Source organism: Pygocentrus nattereri, chromosome 3, assembly GCF_015220715.1.
Source record: "Pygocentrus nattereri isolate fPygNat1 chromosome 3, fPygNat1.pri, whole genome shotgun sequence".
NCBI lineage: Eukaryota > Metazoa > Chordata > Actinopteri > Characiformes > Serrasalmidae > Pygocentrus > Pygocentrus nattereri.
In genome coordinates this window covers 43,987,648-44,007,053 of record NC_051213.1, presented here as the reverse complement: position 1 = coordinate 44,007,053, position 19,406 = coordinate 43,987,648, and the positions used below count along the sequence as shown (strand labels likewise).

Here is a 19,406-nt window from a genome sequence, read left to right as displayed (position 1 = left end):
TCATGTAAGTCAATGGAACCAGACGGTTTTCAATCTAATTTTGAGACACTTCTTTTACTCCATTTCTCATAAAAATTCACATACAAGGCCAATACGCATTTTCTAATTATGCCAAAAACTATGAAAAAACTAAGTGAAAAATGGAGATACAAGGTTATGTTCCGACATAAGTGATATAAATAATATGCTGTTAATGAAAATCTTGCATTTGTGACCCTAAATGTGAAGCATGACTATAAACAGTATTTGTGCATTCACACATGCAGGAGTGTGTCCTCTAAAGACAATGCATTAAACGTGTTTTCATCCAGAAAATCAACAAAGCATGTAACTTTTGCGCACGACTGTATTTGTTACATTCCTAAGTATGGACTTCAAACCAAAATGGTAAACATTCTGAAAAAGCGCACCGGCCCAAGGGACGTAGCAGCACGGGCGGAGGTGGCGTTATTTTCCGCGCTGCACGCGTGTTATGGTTTCTAGGGCTTTTTATAATATTATTTTTTCCTTAAATAGGGCATTCCAAAGGGCAGCACAGTGTGGGAAAACGGCCTAAGAGTGGGCAGGCGAAAAAAATTAAAAAAACCTGCCGATCTCTTAATGGTCTCCAAAAGGCGTCAAAGGGAGGAAACAATCAGGTCCCTGTCAGGAAAAGGACTTGTGTCAGTCCAAGAATGCTTTTGGGCATGGACAGGAAACGGTGTGCATGCTGATGTGCGCGTCCTGTGAGCACGCGAGCACAAGTGGGGGGTTGTAACAGTGGACAGGAGGCAGAGGGGGGGATATGGATGCTGAAAGGATGGGAGCGTTTGGCACCGCGTTAAGCCCCTCTAACAGGATCCATCTGTTTGCTTATCAGAGGGAAGGAGAAGCCCGAAAATAAACGCTCTTGGCGGAAGACGCTACAAGAGTTTCCATAGATGAAAACGGAGAGATAAAAAAGGGGGGAAGTGTTGTTTTTTTTTTTTTTTTTTGCTTTGAGTGGGCATCTGTTGTTGGTGGTCAGGTGTTCCTTGCGCACAAGTTGCATAAGACAGTTTCCCATCACCGCTGATGTCCTCACATGTCACCGTAGGCTTGTGTTACATCCTGTCACAGTCTGCATCCTCGCATCTGCTGCCATATGGGCTCTGTTTGGGTGCGTCCCATTGACCTTAACCTCTTAAAGGAATACTACAGCATGTTTCAGCCTAATCTCTGTCTGCTGGATATGTATCATATTCAGAACTGGCATAGGCACCAACTTTGGATGGACACTGGATCATTGGCCATCTCAAAACTAAAGAGGGGGCAACGCCCTCCCAATCTTAGCACTATGGTGGTGAAACCACACAGAACAGCGTGAAACCAGCTGCTGTAGTGAAACTGGAATTAACAGTAGGGATTTTAAGCATGCAGGTTCTCTAGGGCAGCTCACGACAAGCAAGGTAGCCAAATTCATGGTTGTCTCATCAAATCGGGCTAGTTTGAAAGTGTAGTGCCAATGGAAATTATATAGTTGCTGGGTATGTTTGTGCTTGAGCTACTTCTTAAAGGAAATGCAACCATTTCATTTAAAATGTGCATGTAATTTTAAAGTCAATTTAAGGGGAGTCTGGCCACTTCCTATTTCTCCCATTAGATCATAAGAAGGACTCCAAAATGCCAGAGAGCACACAGGAGTCCTCAAAGAATGGGGTTGTATGGAGCTAAACGGCTAAAAACTGAAAGCCTTCCTTTAATTTTGGAAAGGATAAGGAGTTTTTCCATTAAAATGAAAGAAAACGTGCCTCTTTCTAATTTTCTATGGAAAACAGGTTTTCCGTTTCAGAAGGACACTAGCATTACTGTTTCTGAGGGTTGACTGGTTGGCAAGCTGAGCTCATTGGCTCATTGGCTAATTGAACTGGTTTGCAATCACTAATGTCATTAATGTACATCAGGCAGTGTTAGAACATTCCATAACTGGAAAATGCTCAAGGATTTGTGGTGTTGAAATATTGTATTCTGTTCTGTGTTGAGAAAATGATAAAAATGTTTACACTATTACAAACTATGATTTTGCACTAAATTTCCATAGGAACTCATTCATTTCATACTCGCTCAGTTGTGCCTTCACTTCATTCTCTGATATCACTTAAGGAGTTGTCACTGTCTGAATTCGGAACATTATACAATTATACAGCGATGGCACAGAGTCATACAGTATTTGATTAAGTCATTAAGAACGCCACAATTTTTAGTAGGCAAGCTGTAACTCAGACTGTGCTCTGTTGGAGCTCAACACCATTGCTACAACTACAACCCTGCAGGTGAATGAAGACCAAGGAAAATAGACCGGAATGACGGCAAAAAAGAGGAAGATATGTGGACAATTTGGAAGCAGTCTCCTGGAAAGTCTACGGTTAGAAGATTATCTTCATTGATGGACTGGATCCGTATAACCCGCACGTTTCTCAAGATCAGAAAACCCCAATGCATGATATTTTACAAATCTAATATGTATGGCTTCAAAAACTTTGCGTTCTTTTATCACAATATAAGCATAACAGTAGGCATGCTAGGCTAAAACTACTCAATTATTCTGTCAACCACACAGGAAGAACAGGATAAATTTGTTATAGAAGTGGATCAAATTCATTCTTTTTTTTTATCCACCAATATAATTTTATGCTGATATCAGCCCGATACCAGTACCCATCTATAAGCCTAATTCCAAAAATAGTTGGGACAGTATGTGAAATGCTAATAATAGAGTTTTGATTACCAAGTTCTTTTTGAAAATGCCACAAAAACACAATATTCAATGTTTTATTTGCTTCGGCAACATGTTCCAAAAAGTTTTGAACAAATTGATCCAGTTTAGATCAAAGTAGATTCATAAGTCACTGCTTTTTTTTGCATTTTACCTACTGTCCCAACTTTTTTGGAGTTGGATTTGTGTATATCAATTTGCCTTCTCTTTTTGTAGTTATTGGAGTATGTAATGAAATTCTGGACTAATGGGTTGTGAAAAATTATGGTTTTAACTGTCAGTATCTTGGCTTGATAGACTTAAAGGAAAACATCTGGACACAGCCCCTGACGGGTGCCCTAATAATAACCACCATCACACTGCCAGAGAGGGTGTGACATCATCAAAAAGATCCTGAGTTATAACTACTGTCAGCAGGATGACATCAAGACAGGAATAGAATCAAAGACACCAGAAACAGTATTAAAAAAGAAAGCTCAGGAATGCCTGTGGGAAAGTATTCAGACCCTTTTGTTTTTGTTTTGTAATATTTATATTTTGATTTCATATTTCCAGTGCATATATCCACCTCAAATTTACAGTGTCTTGATTTCTTTATACCTAATATGAGCAAAAAAGTATGCAATCATAAGCATAAACAAAATGACATTGATAGGGTAAAAAATATACAGACAGCAACATAACAATAGTACTTTCTTGTAGAGCCATTGTTGGCAATTATAGCTCTGAGATGTATTTCAATCTCAAAGTAATTGTGTTTTGTTGCATTGTGGTCGAGTTTCTTTTGGCAAACAAATCTTAAATTTTTCTTCTCTTTAAGAAATCAGGCTTGGGCTTTTTTGGTTTGTTTGGGATCATCGTCTTCTCGCTTTTCTTGGCGGATGAAATCAAAATCTCTCCTAATATTTCCATGTTTTCTTCCATGATGTGTGTAATGTCCCAGTGCTGTTTGCAGAAAAGTAGCCCCATTTCACGATTCTCCCACCTTCGTACTTCATTGAAGGTGTTCTTAGAATCATACGCGCAACGCTTCTTCCTTCAAACAGGACGAGCTGAATTAATGCCAGACAGCTGTTTTTGTTTTGTCTGTCCAGAGTTCATTGTACTTTTGTCCAATCACAACGTTTTGTCTGCACTAGACATGTAAATCTGTGAAGTGCTTTCAAATGGAAGAATGCAGCTTCTACACTTCGTGCCAGGAAGCCTCAGTCTCAGCAGTCTCCACCCACATGTAGGCGGACTTGGACTAAAATCTTAGGTTAAAATCTTTTTGTTTTAAGGGACCCTATACCTTAATGTGGTTTATTTTATTAAAACAAATGATTGAACATTCCATTTAGTCACTAATACAATCATGCATGACGGCATTGCCACCGTCTTTGGATGTGTATAGTACAGTCTTTACTTGCATTAACAGATGCAGTGGTGAAAGATGTTTATTAACAACATTTTGTCCCAATATTCCCAAGCCGATTCCCTGATATCCATCACAGAAGGTCTCGGAGAGATTAAAGATCATGGCATTCAGTTATGGTTTTTGGCCTTGCACTGTACAAGATCTCACTGGATTCCCTGAGTCTTTTGATGATATTGTGCACTGTAGAGGGTGAAGTACCTAAAGCCTGTGCTAACGCTAATCGACGAAGGTTGTTCTTAAACTAAGGCGTGTCTCAACCCTGCACATAAAGGACTAGACCTTTCCTGGATGCTCCATGTATACCTATGCATGATTTCATCAACCGTTTAAAATGTTTTTCCACAACGTTCCTGGTCTTAAATTGCTTAATTAAACCATTAATTTCAGAATGATCGTGCATTTATAAAAACCTATGAAAGAAGATGAAAGTTGACATCAAATATCTTGTCTTTGGACCGTTTTTGTTTAGGTCAAAGTATGTTTAAAAATATAACTGCTTTGTTTTTATTTGTATTTCATTTTTTTTCAGAATCAAGCTTTGCATATCACTTCACATTTATTTGGCTACATCTCAGGAGAAACTACTTGTACATGTGGGTCTTGGCATGGAAGTGTTTGGGAACCCTTGGATTAATGGACTTAATGATCTTGGTTCCTCTTAAGTGCTCTTAGGGGGTTTGTCATGCCGCTGTCATTCTTGGCTTGTTCATTAGGGGGTTTTTAACCCACATTTTTGTAAGACTGCACTGTGATGTTTGTGAAAATTACTGTACAAAAGGAACTGAGTTGACATGATTAAATGGAGAATTGACTAATTGATCTCTATGCTACAGATCCGTAACGCTGCTGCTAACGTGCTGAGAGAATGCTGGCTGCTCCACCGGACCACCCAGGCCAAGAATAACAATGGTGAGCACCGGCACCACCAAAGATGCCTGCTGGAAGCCATCCGTGTGTAAGTAACCTGCTGTGTGCCATCACCTGCCTGTTACGTGTAACACTCATGTAATTTCAGCCACAGTTATTGTCCATACAAGCTTTTTACATGTTGTAAGTGAATGCAATATTTGTAAAAAATATTTGGATGCAATTTTTTACATCAAAACCATACACAATGTGTACATCACAGGTTTTGCTGTGTTTGCATTGTTACAAAAATGAAAAAGTGTGTCATTAAACCTATCCTTTGCTTCTTATTAAATGGGTAAACACTGGTTGGGCTGCTTTCCATTTTTGAAAAGGAAGCAGCATGAAGAGCTTCATCACTTCTTTCAGATGATGAAGCTTTTTGAGCAAAACTGTTGAGCTGTTTCTGGACATGCTAACACATTTTTCAGTGGCTAAAACAAAGCTCAGCCATCAGCTTGGTTGTCACCATGCCAACACCAGAGATGACAATGAGTAGTCATATCACCAATGAAAGTTAATAAAAGTTGAATAGAGGAAGAATGAAATAATGCAGCATTTTGGTTATCGGAAACATCGCATTTGATGTGCGAGATATCATTTATACACACTACCATTTATTTTATTGTGTTAATGCCTTGACGCTGGTGGAATGTGATCAAAGGCACAGAACCGTTAAGGCTAGATAGGTTTGTTACTAACTAAATGATTAGCTAAATTTATGCATTGTAATTTGTAAGATATTTGACTGGCTAAATGGTATGGGATAAAATACCTGTGTAATTTCCTCAAGTCTCCTCAAATAACCCAAATGCTCAATAATCCACAAGTATGTACTGTAAGAATTTTTAGTTCTCTACAGATTCATGCTGGATTAAAAATTATTATACAGTGGTTACTGCAAGACTAAGTCACTCTACAAATATGACTGTCACACTGAAAACAGCATGCATTGTAGATTCATACAGGATTGAAACAACTCCACAATTATTGTTGTAAAAACATAAAAAATACAAACTACAGATTCACACTGAATTGAAATCACTCCACAATTATTACTGCCAAACTGTGAAAACTATACACATACTGCAGATTCATATCAGATTCATACTGGATTAAAATCACTGTACAATATCTGATTTGTATATAGATATTGTATTATATGATACATAATAAATAAGCATCTGCAATTAATTATCTACTTTTCCAACCTGAAGAAGCAACTGACCTGCAACCTAACCTAGCTAGCTAAATTAGCTGTTGCATTCTTTTTCTGTTTTCGTTTATGATTTTATGTTTCAGAGTAACAAGCACATCAGCTCTTTTTAAACAAGGTCGCTGTTGTCAGAAGAAAACCTCATATCTCCATTTTTGACATTTCAGTTTTTGATTATTGACAGTTTTTAATTTGAAAATGCCTCTTACCCTTTACATTGTGTGTAAATTTCATGATGAATGGACCAAAAGAAATGTCCCAAATTTACTTGTAAAAAAAAAGTCTGGTTCCGTTGACTTACTATTGACGTTAACAGTAAAGGTTTTTTCTTTCTGTAAAGTTATCATTTTGGAAATACAAGGTTTTCTTCCAACAACAGCAATAGGTCATTTAAAGTGCCTGTAGACTAATTAAGTTAATGTAAGCATTTGACATTCAAAGTAAGCTATTAGTTACCATTGTCTTGAGTACTGAAGGCAAGTATGAACTTAGTGTTCTACTAATTCTACTGTAAAACTACCTAGTTCGTTCTTCATTGAACAGTATTTACTCTTAAGTTGCTTTTTGTTAATAAGTCCAGTGAAGAAACTTCCTCGCTACTAAATATTCCACAGTAAACTTTCAGTGGAATTATAACAAAGTGGAAGCGATTGGGAACGACAGCAACTCAGCCATGAAGTGGTCGGCCACGTAAAATGACAGAGCGGGGTCAGCGGATGCTGAGGCACATGGTGCAGAGGTCGCCAACTTTCTGCAGAGTCAATCGCTACAGACCTCCAAACTTAATGTGGCCTCCACATTCTTAGCTCAAGAACAGCGTAGAGAGCTTCATGGAATGGGTTTCCATGGCTGAGCAGCTGCATCCAAGTCTTACATCACCAAGCACAATTCAAAGCGTTGAATGCAGTGGTGTAAAGCGCTGCCACTGGACTCTACAGCAGTGGAGACGTGTTCTCTGCAGTGACGAATCACGCTTCTCCATCTGACAATCCATTGGATGATTCTGGATTTGGAGGTTGACAGGAGAACGGTACTTGTCTGACTGCATTGTGCCAAGTGTAAAGTTTGGTGGAGGGGGGATTATGGTGTGGGGTTGTTCAGGAGTTGGGCTTGGCCCCTTAGTTCCAGTGAAAGGAACTCTTAATGCTTCAGCAGAACAAAAGAATTTGGACAATTTCATGCTCCCAACTTTGTGGGAACAGTTTGGGGACGGCCCCTTTCTGTTCCAACAAGATTGCGTACCAGTGCACAAAGCAAGGTCCATAAAGACACAGATGAGCGAGTTTGGTGTGGAAGAACTTGACTGGCCTGCACAGAGTCCTGACCTCAACCCGATAGAAGACCTTGGGGATGAATTAGAGCAGAGATTGCGAGCCCACTTTTGGAAATATAGCGTTTGTGAGCTAGGAGAGAGACTTGAGATGGGCAGCAAACGAGCTGTTAGAGAAAAACTCCATTCATGCATGGTGTGGTTGTGGCCGACAACAACTAGAAAATAAAACGCCACAACTTGTGCAAAAGCAGTGACACTTAAAGCAGTGAACTCTAAAATAGACTAAAATACTTTGATACTTTTAATACACTTGTAATGAACCTTGAGACCACCAGTGGTTCCAAAACGCACTTCATCATATTCTTCATAACTTCAATATTTCATAAGCTATATTCAATACGTGGGTGTTGTATGAGAGCTGGAACTGTCTTCTTTCCAGTCATATAGATGGTGATGTCATTTTAAACCCTTATAATAAAAGAAGCTGAACTCACTTTTTTTCTACTGAAAGTCGACCCATTTTTCCACAGATATGGGCTGTAAACTATAAACTCCGTAAAAATTATTTTTATAAAATACAAAGAGCATCTAAGTTTCAGCAGTAAATTAGAAGCATATAGCAATATATGCTATAGTTCATAAAACACATTCTGTTAAATTTGATGGGAGCTTTTTTTTTTTTAAAAAAAAAATCAAATATAAATTTACATGTATTTCATGCAGTTACTGAAAAATTAGCTTTACAGTTTGATCATGTAAATTCAGAACAAAATATACCCTAAATTATCACTTCAGTAGCAGTTATGTACTCTTATAAGTAGGGATTTTCATTAGACTTTCCCTGATTTTTGCAAACTGAAAGTAAATTTGCTCATTAAATCATTTTGAAAAGCCAGGTAACAGGCAGTGTATCAATCTTCATTATCACTGGACCACTACCAAGTCCACTGGTTTCGCCATCTCCCTGTCGATTGTTGTCCAGGATCTATTGTTTACAATCTGCAACTCGCACCTTCCTGTAGATAAGGAAAAGATTGGGAGAGGAGGTGTGCAGTTGGCCGGCCTCGCGCTCACACTAAGCACAGGAAGTTCAGATGTGTGAATTTCTGCGTAAGCTTTTAACAGCGTTACTGAAGGAATCTGGCCTTCACAGTGTTCCACGTTGTGTGTGAGAACGAGCAGCCGAATGAGCGTGTGTCTGAGGGCGTCTGTGAGGGTGGAGGGATTTTGGCCTTTCCTGTTTTACAGTTAGCAGGACCACTAAAAATATTCGGGAAAGCTGCAACAGTAGCTTCCAATAGCTCACAGTACTTTTAATACACAAAGTCAGTCATTATTCATACCGGATTAAATCACTCTACAGATCTTAAGTTTAGACTGGAAATACCACACACACACACACACTTCAGATTCATACTGGGTTTAAACACTCCACAATTATTAATGGCAGATAGTGGTAGAAAGAACACTCACTGCAGATTCATAATGGGTTAAGAAGACACTCCAAAATTATTACCGTCAGACTGTAAAACCTACACGCATTGCTGATTCATACTGGATTAAAATCCCTTCAAACCCATTACAGTCAGACTGTAAAACCTACATGCATTACTGACTCATACTGGATTAAAATCCCTTCACACCATTACCGTTGGACTGTAAAACCTACACACATTGCTGACTCATACTGGATTAAAATTAGTACTTTAAATACACAAAAAGTACACAATTCATTACTGTATTTAAGTACTTTCCTAGGTATCTAAGGGGCATTCCAGCTTAAAACTAGAATTTGATGTAATTTGTTATATTATGTAGTATTCTGCAACGCAACACTGCATCACTCAGTCTCCTCAGTTTGACAGAATTCATGATTTTGTACCAATTTTCAGATTCTCACTACAAAACCCAGCATGCACCATACAAATATGCCAAACAACCATTGAGAATCCCTTCCCATGGTGAGGGACCATCAGCATAACCGCTGACATAGAGGCTAATACAGACATAATATTCAGTTTGCTAATAGTAACATTCTGTCTTCCTTCATTTGACATGGTGTTTCAACTGGAAAAACTCACTCTAAAAACAATGAATCACCACTGTGAGAGGTGAGAAGGCATGTTTACAATGGATTTTGATTCATCACTCCATTTTGTTCATTTTAGCTGGAGTGCCCCTTTAAAGTTTGCATTTTATTTTTTGTTTTGTTTTTTTGGGGAAGACTTTACTGTTATTTCACTGCATTTCAAAGTAAAAATACTTTTTACTCCACTACTTTGCGCAGCATATGTCAAAACCTTTCCATCAAGTTGAAGAAAACAAGACTGTTTAAAGCAGGGAATGAAGGCCAACAGGAAAACAAAAACCTGGAAATCTTTTGAGAAAACTTTCAACACAGTGATATTTGGGTGTCACAGTATACACTGAACATAAAATATGAACAGATTAGACTTAAAGCTTGTTTTAAACCTGACATCAGGCAGAATGCTGTCAAATTAAAATTCTGCAGCCACACAAAAGTCCTGATTAGTAATTACTTGTTAAAATAATATAACATGGGGACTCCTGAGTTGGCCCAATCATCAGGTGGTTGTGAGTTCAAGAGTCCTAGAGAGCACAATTGACCTCACTCTGGTGGGTAGGATGGCCCCCCATCACTCAACGCGATGCTAGTAAGCACAGGCGTCTGTTAGCCGACATAACAGATCTGGCAGTTGCCGCTTTCCTCCAAGCGCATTCAGCTGTCCAGTGACGTTGCGTGTGTAGCAGTTTGAAAAGATGCAGTAGCTGGTTTCGCAGGTCTCAGAGGAAGTAGTGGTGGTTGGGATGGTGTAGTGGTTAACTCCTTCGCCTTCTACGCTGTAGACTGGGGTTCAATCCCGCAGCAGGGCAAGTACCCTACACTATACCAATAAGAGTCCTTGGGCAAGACTCCTAACACCACCTTTGCCTTCCTGTGTAAAATGATCAAATTGTAAGTCGCTCTGGATAAGAGCGTCAGCAAAATGCCAGAAATGTAAATGTAAGCCTGGGTTAGCCTTCACCCTCCTAGCATTGATGGTATTGTGTGATTGGGGGAGTCCTAACTAGTGGGTGGAATTGGAGACCACTAAATTGTGGAGAAAACTGGGTAACAGCAAGAAATAACTCATTTTCCTTTTGAGGGAAACGCACTATCAGGGAGGGTCTCTAAACTAGCTGAACATTTTCCCTCAATAGGCAGAAGTGGTGGGAGAGAGTGGTTATGATTTTATTGGTTAATATTATTTTCCTCCACTCTCTGGTATGTGGTGATAAGTACTCAGGAGACGTATAGGTTCACTGGTAATTTTGGATGGAAAATGAAATGTCCATATTTACATTGTGAAGATCATGACCCTGGTTCCCATCAACACCATTTTACAGGCAGGGTTCTCTATGATGCACATTTTTTTATGAAACCACTCTGAATAATGTGTTTTACTTCTTTCTCACCAGTTGAATTCTGCAGAAATATTGAAAAAATTGGTGGACTTCAACTTTAAGAGGTCATTTTGTTGCCCATTCTTTCCTTAGCTTCATTTGGTATCTTTTGACTCCTTTCCTTTTTTCATAGGCTACCATTTCAGTGACACGCAGACACTGGCCATTTCTGCATGCTTCAGCAGTTACTGCCTGTGCTTCACCCCTGCAATATTGGTTTCCGTTCTGCTTTTTTGGAGCAGCAAATTTTCATCTAAAGTTAGGCCAGCCTCAAAGCCACTATGTCAAGCAATGTCAAGCAATAGATCGGCTGTGTTACCCAACCATACAACTCCTTCCAAAACAGTATTTATACATTATGAAACTGAGAGCGTGTCCACTTTACTTAGCACCAGTTTAGTGGATCATAGTCTGGCAAACAAAAATAAGGGGCTCCACTGAGTAGCATATCATCAATGCCTTGTGAAAACGAAAAAGGTAACTTTATCCAAGAAGGAAAAAAACTAACATGTTAATGTAACTTGCAAGTTGGACCATTCTCAAAAAAAAAAAAAAAAAGTATGTGGACTAATGTGGACCCTGCTAATTATTAGGTTCAGGTGTTTTAGCAAGCAAAGGAGTCTCCATAGACAAACACTGGCAGTACAAAAAGGTATATCTGGCATGGTCATAGGTTACCACCATGGCCACAAGTCTGTTGTGTGCCCTGCTGAAATGGAAGTGCAACACTGCAGACCACTCAAACTTCACCAATCCTCTGGTGCATCACAGACCACGGAGTTCAAAACTACCTCTGGAAGCAACATCACTAGAAGAACTGTGTTTCGGGTGTTACGGGATGGCAGGAACAATGATGTGTGAATTTGGCACATTGGGAAACGTATATGACAATGGGTAAAACATCTTGAGGAATGGGAAATGAAAAGGCGGGAAAACTGGCACATGTGCTCAAACAAAGGCTGAACTAGAAACGTGAAATAAAAGACAATGAGAAAACAAAAGACTCTTCCACTGTAATTATGAAAAGAAGGTAGACTTTATGTTCCACTTGTTTGCTCTTAGTGGAGAAAAGACCTTTTGTATGGCTTGGAGCAGCTTGGAGCGGCTTGTAACTCAAGCCTTCTTGTGTCTTTTTTGTTCTGTTTGAGTAATTTCAGGATGATCACTCTTGTTTTGTTTTGTTTTTTGTTTTTTTTTTTTTTTGTTTAAACACCCACCTGAGCTGCATACCATACTGGTCACTCCTCTACAAAGGGCTGCTGTTTGCCACAGCCTTAAGTAGAGGAGTCCACAGGTGTGTCAGTTTGGGCCTAATCAGCCTACGGGCTTCTGGGAATTGGAGTTCCCTGAAGTTATGGCATTTTGCCACCATCACGCTCATGAAATAGGTTTTCCTGGCCTAGCAATTGCACACAAGCCTAAGACCACTGTGTCATAAGTCAACTGGAGTGGTGTAAAGCAGTGCAAATGTGTTCTCCCGAGTGATGAATCACATTTAATTACCTAGCAGTCTGATGGACACAATGGAGTCAGGTGGATGCCAAGTGAACACTACTCCCCAGAATGCCTAGTGCCAGCAGTAAAGTTTGGTGGAGGTGGGATGATCTGGAGCTGTTTTTCAGCTCCCTTAGTTCCGGTTAAGGGTGATGTTAATGCTACAACATACAAAGATTAGACAATTATATGCAAGAAAATGCAAGTTTGGTCAGGAGGAACTCCAGCAGCCTGCCCAGAGCCATGACCTCCACCCTGCTGAACAGAGATGAATTGGAACCTTAATTGTCAGCCACACCTTCTTGTCCAACATCAGTGTCTGACCTCACAAAATCTTGTACAGTGCTTCCCAGGACAGTGGAGGCTGTTAAAACCTCAGAGTGCAACTCCATATTATTGCTTATAGTTTTGGAATGAGACATCCAGCAAGCTCATATTGGTGTGGTGGTCAGTTGTCCACAAACAGTTGTCCATATAGTGTAAATGGGGCTCCCAAGTGGCACAGTTTAGCATATCATGTCTGTCATATGAAAACCTCCTATAACCTTACAGGTGAAGGAAATATGTGAATGTAACTTGCAAGATTGTTTTCCAAGTAACTGTGGGCCTTTTCTGTTGGTTCATTCATCATGAATTACTCACCCAAACTTTTTGTTATGATGGCAATGATAAATTTCATCAAAGCATATCAAGATGAAAGTACGTCATTTACGGGCTATTTTTAAGAAGCACGTTTACTGCTGACCTTTGAGTGCAGTAATACTTAGTGACATATGTTTTATTCTTTCCCTAGATTTCGCCACCTGCGGCTGAAGCAGAGGAAGCTGAGAGACTACACCAGTGAGATGGTGGACCTCTCCAAGGTAGAAATTTACACTGAATGAATTAGATTTAGAATTAAGCTCAAATTGTGACAAATTAAAGGAAAAACTGACGTAAAGTACCACAAGGTACCAGAACAGCTTCGTTATGCCTTCCATAGATTCTATAGGTGTCTGGAGCTGTAATGAAGGGTCACGACACCTCAGATAGTGTTTTAATGATGGTGTGGTGAGCGCGTGTTCAGTTAGGTAGATATCTGGTGACTGTGAAGGTCATAGCGTATGTTTAGGTCTTGGACATGCTGATGTTTAACAGAGTGTGGTGAGGGATGACTCATCTGCCCATATCACTTTTTTCCCCCACTGAGCTTCCAGATGTGCATTCATCTGTAATGTAGTCAGACTGTTCTTGTTGAGGCAGTTTGATCACGTCTTGGATTGACGTTCTCAGTCACCTGAGGGACAGCAATTCTGTTTTCCCTTGTGTGAGCATTGTGGTCACCAAATATGCACTTTTAACCACAGTTTCCAGCACTGGTTACTGATGTCTCTCCCTTAGATATAAATGCAAATGTCACTTTAGTCAGTGTTCCTGTTGCACTAGCCAGTTGAGCAGTCTTTGGCTACGTTTACACAGCAGGTAAAAGTGGCCCAAATCTGATCTTTCTCCATATGTGACACAGATGTGTACCTGTGTGTCACTGTGAACAGCAAAAAAGCATTGAATCTGACATTTTCAATTCCGATTTGAGACGCTTTCATATGTAGTACTGAAATCCGATCCGTATCCGATCTGTGGCAATCGGAATTCATGCGACTTTTACGTCAGTCCAACTCATATTATTAAATTACTTAGTATCACTAATAAATATTCAAATGGCTTTACCCAATATGGTCATAGTATCTGAGTGGAGCACCAAAACACATAACTGTCACCTACATCAGTGATTGCAACCTTCTTTTCACCCTTTTTCAACTAGAAAAGGTGGGACCTCCTTTTACACTAGACGAAAAAAAAGCATAACCAGGGGTCTCTGTCACACCACCAACAGATGCAGATGATCATGTGTGACCTGAGTGCAAACTGGAACAATTCTTATCGCGAGCTGGAGCAGCGGATCATCTCCATGGAGCAGAAGCTAGATGAGCTGGGCCAGTCTTTTCAGAGCACCTCTCAGCTGCTGAGCCAGGCCCTGCATCGCCGCCGTCTTGACCACAGGTACCATTCCAGCCATAATAAAGAGTGTGATTAATTGGAATAGGGGGCAAAAGATATTACCAAGAGGGGCTAATATCATTTGTCAAACTGGGTTATCTGTTTCTTAGGGCTGTTAAAGTCAAAGGATTATTGTAAATGTGCTAAATAATTTGTCTTTTAAAGCATCTACAGAAGCAACATCATATCTAACATGGTTTTATATTAACATGGCTACTACGTTTTGAGGCAGAAGGACTTTTGCATTACGGATGGAGCCATGAAAGTGTTGCAATATCAGGTTCAGCTCAGATTTTCAGTATGTGGTTTCGTTCCAGTCAGTCTGTAAAGAAGTGTAACAATGAAGATGATGGGATGCAAGTGTGAGTCCAAGGTTTTATTGCACTCCAAGAAAAGGGAGAACTAAGAAAGAACATGCTAGAATTCGAGATACTAAACTGAAAGAAAACAAAGGACCAGGGAGAGCAAAAAAGACTAACACAGGATAGGGCCTGTAAACACAAAGACTACTAGACAACAACCAGAGGAAGGAATACAAGGAGAAACAGAACAAGAAAGTTATATATCACAGTTATAGACAGGCAAAACAGACAAGAGACAGGTGAGGGGAAGGATGAAAAGGTGGAGCAATGGAGGAACAAGAAAACATGGCGAAGGGATATGAGAAGGAAGGCCAACCTAAAAGGAAATAAAAACATCGCTAAGATGGAAATATTATAGCAACCCATCTTGAACTGTATTCTGTTTCTTCCTGGCTATTCCCAGCTTGTTATCAACCAATCAGATTGTGCCATCAGAACTAAATGTATACACTCATTGGTTGGAACATGTAGCCTCCATTGCTCTCACTGAACGTTGGTGATGAAAATTAGAAACTGTGTTCACTCCATAAAAATTGTGATTTTTCATGTAAATCCTGCCTGTGCACAATGAAAATAATATTACTGAAAAACCGTAATAAGCACATTCTAATGAAGCTTATTTTGAAGTATAGTTACAATGAATGCACACCTTTTTAAATGGAAAACTCTTTAAACTGAAAATCAAGCACATAAATATGATTAATCATGATTAACTGCACAAAATAATGCGATGAATCGTGATCAATTACTTGAATCATTTGACAGCCTTATGGTTTTTGACAACAGTCTTTCTTAAGGCATTATGATTACTGTAGGGGCTTTAATAGCCTGACAATATTATAGCCTAGCCAAATAGAAAAGTTTGCCAAAATAAAAGCAAACTTACGGAGGTCTCCAAAATATGCAGTGTAGCTTTTTTATATATTGTTGCTGGTGGAATGAAACATTCTACACTGTTAGAAATAAAGGTGCCATGCAGGTACATGATTCGTTCATCAAGGTACAATCCCTCAAAAGGTACAGCAGTGGTTTTAAGGTCCTATTGTGTACCTTAAATAAGTTTTTCCTAGTGGAAAAGTGGACATTTGTATCTTTTTATAAACAAATGTTTTAAAACAGAACCATTTAATAAAAAGCCTAGAGGCGAGACAGGGTGTGTGGAGTCAGTGGATTATGTTACAGTTATGTTCCCTGGCTAAAGGTACTGGGATGTACCCCTGAGGATACCACCCTAGTGACAAGAAGGGTACTGCCCCAGTAACAGTGTCGTACCTTTTTTTCTGAGTGTATCTCCAAAATGGTCACTACAGAAGGAAAAAAACATTCCTAACTTTAAAGGAAGTAAACCATGTGGGGTTGACAAACGTGCTGTCGCGTCAAATTAAGTGTTTTTCGATGTTTCTGTTAATATGTTTGCAATAATACAGCACAGAAATAAGGTTCAAACAGTTTCTGAATCTGCGGAGTTTGCCTCTTACTGTAGGCAATTGGTGGATTTCAATGTCGGTCTATATTTCGCTCGAAACTGGCCGACAGATGTTGAGGAAATCACTAAGGACTTACCCATCACATGGAACACCCTTCGTTCTTTGTTCACTCGCCTCAGACACAGTTGTGAAGTGGTCTGTTAAAATGATTGCAGCAGCTGAAGTTGCTGTATCGGTTTTGAAAAGCAGCGCAAGGATAACATGTTTTTACTATTGGATTCATACATTCCACTACTTTTGTGAACTTTTGACTTTGGTAAACCCTTTTCAAGCACCAAACAATTTATCCACATGAGTAAAGCTACACTGATCAGGCATAACATTATGGCCACCTGCTTGTTTTTACGCTCATTGTCCATTTTATCAGCTCCACTTACTCTAGAGCTGCACTTTGTAGTTCTACAGTTACAGGCCGCAGTCCATCTGTTTCTCTGATACTTTGTTAGCCCCCTTTTACCCTGTTCTTCACTGGTCAGGACCACTATGGACCCTCACAGAGCAGGTACTATTTGGGTGGTGGATCATTCTCAGCACTGCAGTAACACTGACATGGTGCTGCTATGAGTAGATCAGACGCAGCAGTGCTGCTGGAGGTTTTAAACACTGTGTCTACTCACTGTCCACTCTATTAGACACTCCTACCTTGTCAGTCCACCTTGTAGGTGTAAAGTCAGAGACGACAGCTCATCTGCTACTGCACAATTCCTGTTGGTCATCCTCTAGTCCTTCATCAGTGGTCACAGGACACTTGCCACAGGACGCTGTTGGCTGGATATTTTTGGTTGGCGGGCAATTCTCAGTCCAGCAGTGACACTGAGGTGTTTAAAATCTCCAGCAACACTTCTGTGTCTGATCCACTCTGGCCAGCGCAACGCACACTAACACACCACCACCACATAAGCATTACTGCAGTGCTGAGAATGATCCACCACCCAAAATAGTACCTGCTCTGTCAGGGTCCAAGGGGGTCCTGACCACTGAAGAACAGGGTAAAAGGGGGCTAATAAAGCATCAGAGAAACAGATGGACTGCAGTCTGTAACTGTAGAACTACAAAGTGCAGCTATACAGTAAGTGGAGCTGATAAAATGGACAATGAAGATAGAAACAAGGAGGTGGTCGTAATGTTATGCCTGATCGGTTTATGATTTCACAAGAGATACTAAGAATTTCCAAAACTTCAGTTTTTGAGCTCTAGGGCCAAATTATCCGGGTCAAAAGGGCCTCATTATAGAGAGCTGAGATTGTTCCAAACATTGTGATATATAATATGTAGGTATTATGTCATATGCAAATGTATTTAAATGTGCATTTATGAGTATATGCAGAAATCAAGAAAATGCCTTTAGACCCCAGAGGACTCATGAAAAATCATTTTTCCCATGTACTCTTTGATGAATTCTCTTTGTCCTTTGGTCATTAAATTTTGAAACAATATAAAGGCAGCTGGCAAATTTGAATCACGTCAAAAAATGAAAAACAACAAAAATGGAGATGCAAGGTTTTGTCCCGACACTGAGGATATACTTCTCATTCGTAATAGCACAGTCCATCCCAAAATTCAAGTCTCATCTAAAGCCTGGTAAACGGCGTATGGCCTCCTTAAAGGTTCCACTGGCATTAGCATACCTGAGATTTAAAGTCTTGAGGTGGTAGGTGTGACAGCCGTAACAATTTGCTTAAAATTCCCAGACAAATTGTTTACTGCCTGCCTTTCTATTTAGGTTAGATGCAAGTCAAAAGAAAAAGGTAATTGCTGAGTTCATGTCTTACTTTCTTTATCCAAACAGGTGACCTGGGGCAAATTTCTCCTCTGAGACGCCACAGCGGAGGCCGCTGTCCTCTCTGTGTCCTTCGCTGATTAAAACTGCACAAGCCACTTACAGCGCGGTGTAAATGGAGGACTTCCATGATACGTGCACATAATTTTTTCCACGGACCTCAAGCTGCATTGACTTTCTGTGAAAAAGAAAGAATATCCCTATATCACACCGGGGTATGGGACAATGGGATAAGGACGACTCAAATGTATTTATGACAATATTTATGTTTATCTCTTCTCTGCGACACTGAAAAAAAGAAAATAGAGAGCGGCTTCGGTGTTGGTTTGCTTTAAAGGTATGAAATCCTCTTAGGAGGATCGTGAAACTGTTAGGATGCAATTTCCACTATTGCTTTGAATGCTGATTTCCCTAATGTTATTTTGAACGCTGTCTAGCCGGTCCATGACTTAAAACGAAACTGTCCATTTTAGCGGCGATGCAATCGACCCAGGCTGATGTATGTTAATAATGGTGTACTGCTCCCTCTGATAAATAACTATTGCCCTGATGTGCCCCTGTTGCTTTCGACACTGCGGCTAAGGTGATTCCTCAGCATCTGTAATTCAGACTTTTGTATTTACTGCATTTATACTTCAGTCTTGCACTCAAAGCAGATTGGACACCGATCAGGAATACCACCTCCCATTTTCTACACTCACTGTCCATTTTATCAGCTCCACTTACTGTATAGCTGCACTTTGTAGTTCTACAGTTACAGACTGTAGTCCATCTGTTTCTCTGATACTTTGTTAGCCCCCTTTTACCCTGTTCAGTGGTCAGGACTACCATGGAGAGAGCAGGTACTATTTGGGTGGTGGATTCTGACATGGTGGTGGTGTGTTAGTGTGTGTTGTGCTGGTACGAGTGGATCAGTCACAGTACTTCTGCTTGAGTTTTTAAACATCTGTGTTGCTGCTGGACTGAGAATAGTCCACCAACCAAAAATATCCAGCCAACAGTGTCCTCTGGACAGCGTGTCTGACCACTGATAAAGGACCAGAGGATGACCAACACAAACCAGGCAGCAGCAGATGAGCTATCAGAAGAAGTTTTATTGCCATTGTCAATGAACAGGATTCACAGACTAGGAATTTGCTTTGGCATGAAGGTGCAACATAAAAAGGGGGCTAATAAAGTATCAGAGAAACAGATGGACTACAGTCTGTAACTGTAGAACTACAAAGTGCAGCTAT

At 40.0% G+C, this 19,406-nt stretch overlaps 1 protein-coding gene across 1 annotated transcript in view; it reads left to right on the top strand.

Annotated features, from left to right (window-relative positions):
• kcnn4 (potassium intermediate/small conductance calcium-activated channel, subfamily N, member 4) overlaps positions 1–18,721 on the top strand; it is a 75,504-nt gene extending 56,783 nt beyond the window's left edge. Inside the window, exons 6-9 of the mRNA XM_017702062.2 lie at positions 4,985–5,106; positions 13,299–13,368; positions 14,379–14,545; positions 18,181–18,721. Of these exons, the coding sequence (XP_017557551.1) occupies positions 4,985–5,106; positions 13,299–13,368; positions 14,379–14,545; positions 18,181–18,184 (363 nt within the window). The 3' untranslated portion in view covers positions 18,185–18,721. The remainder of the gene's footprint in view (positions 1–4,984; positions 5,107–13,298; positions 13,369–14,378; positions 14,546–18,180) is intronic.
• Positions 18,722–19,406: the final 685 nt, after the last annotated feature.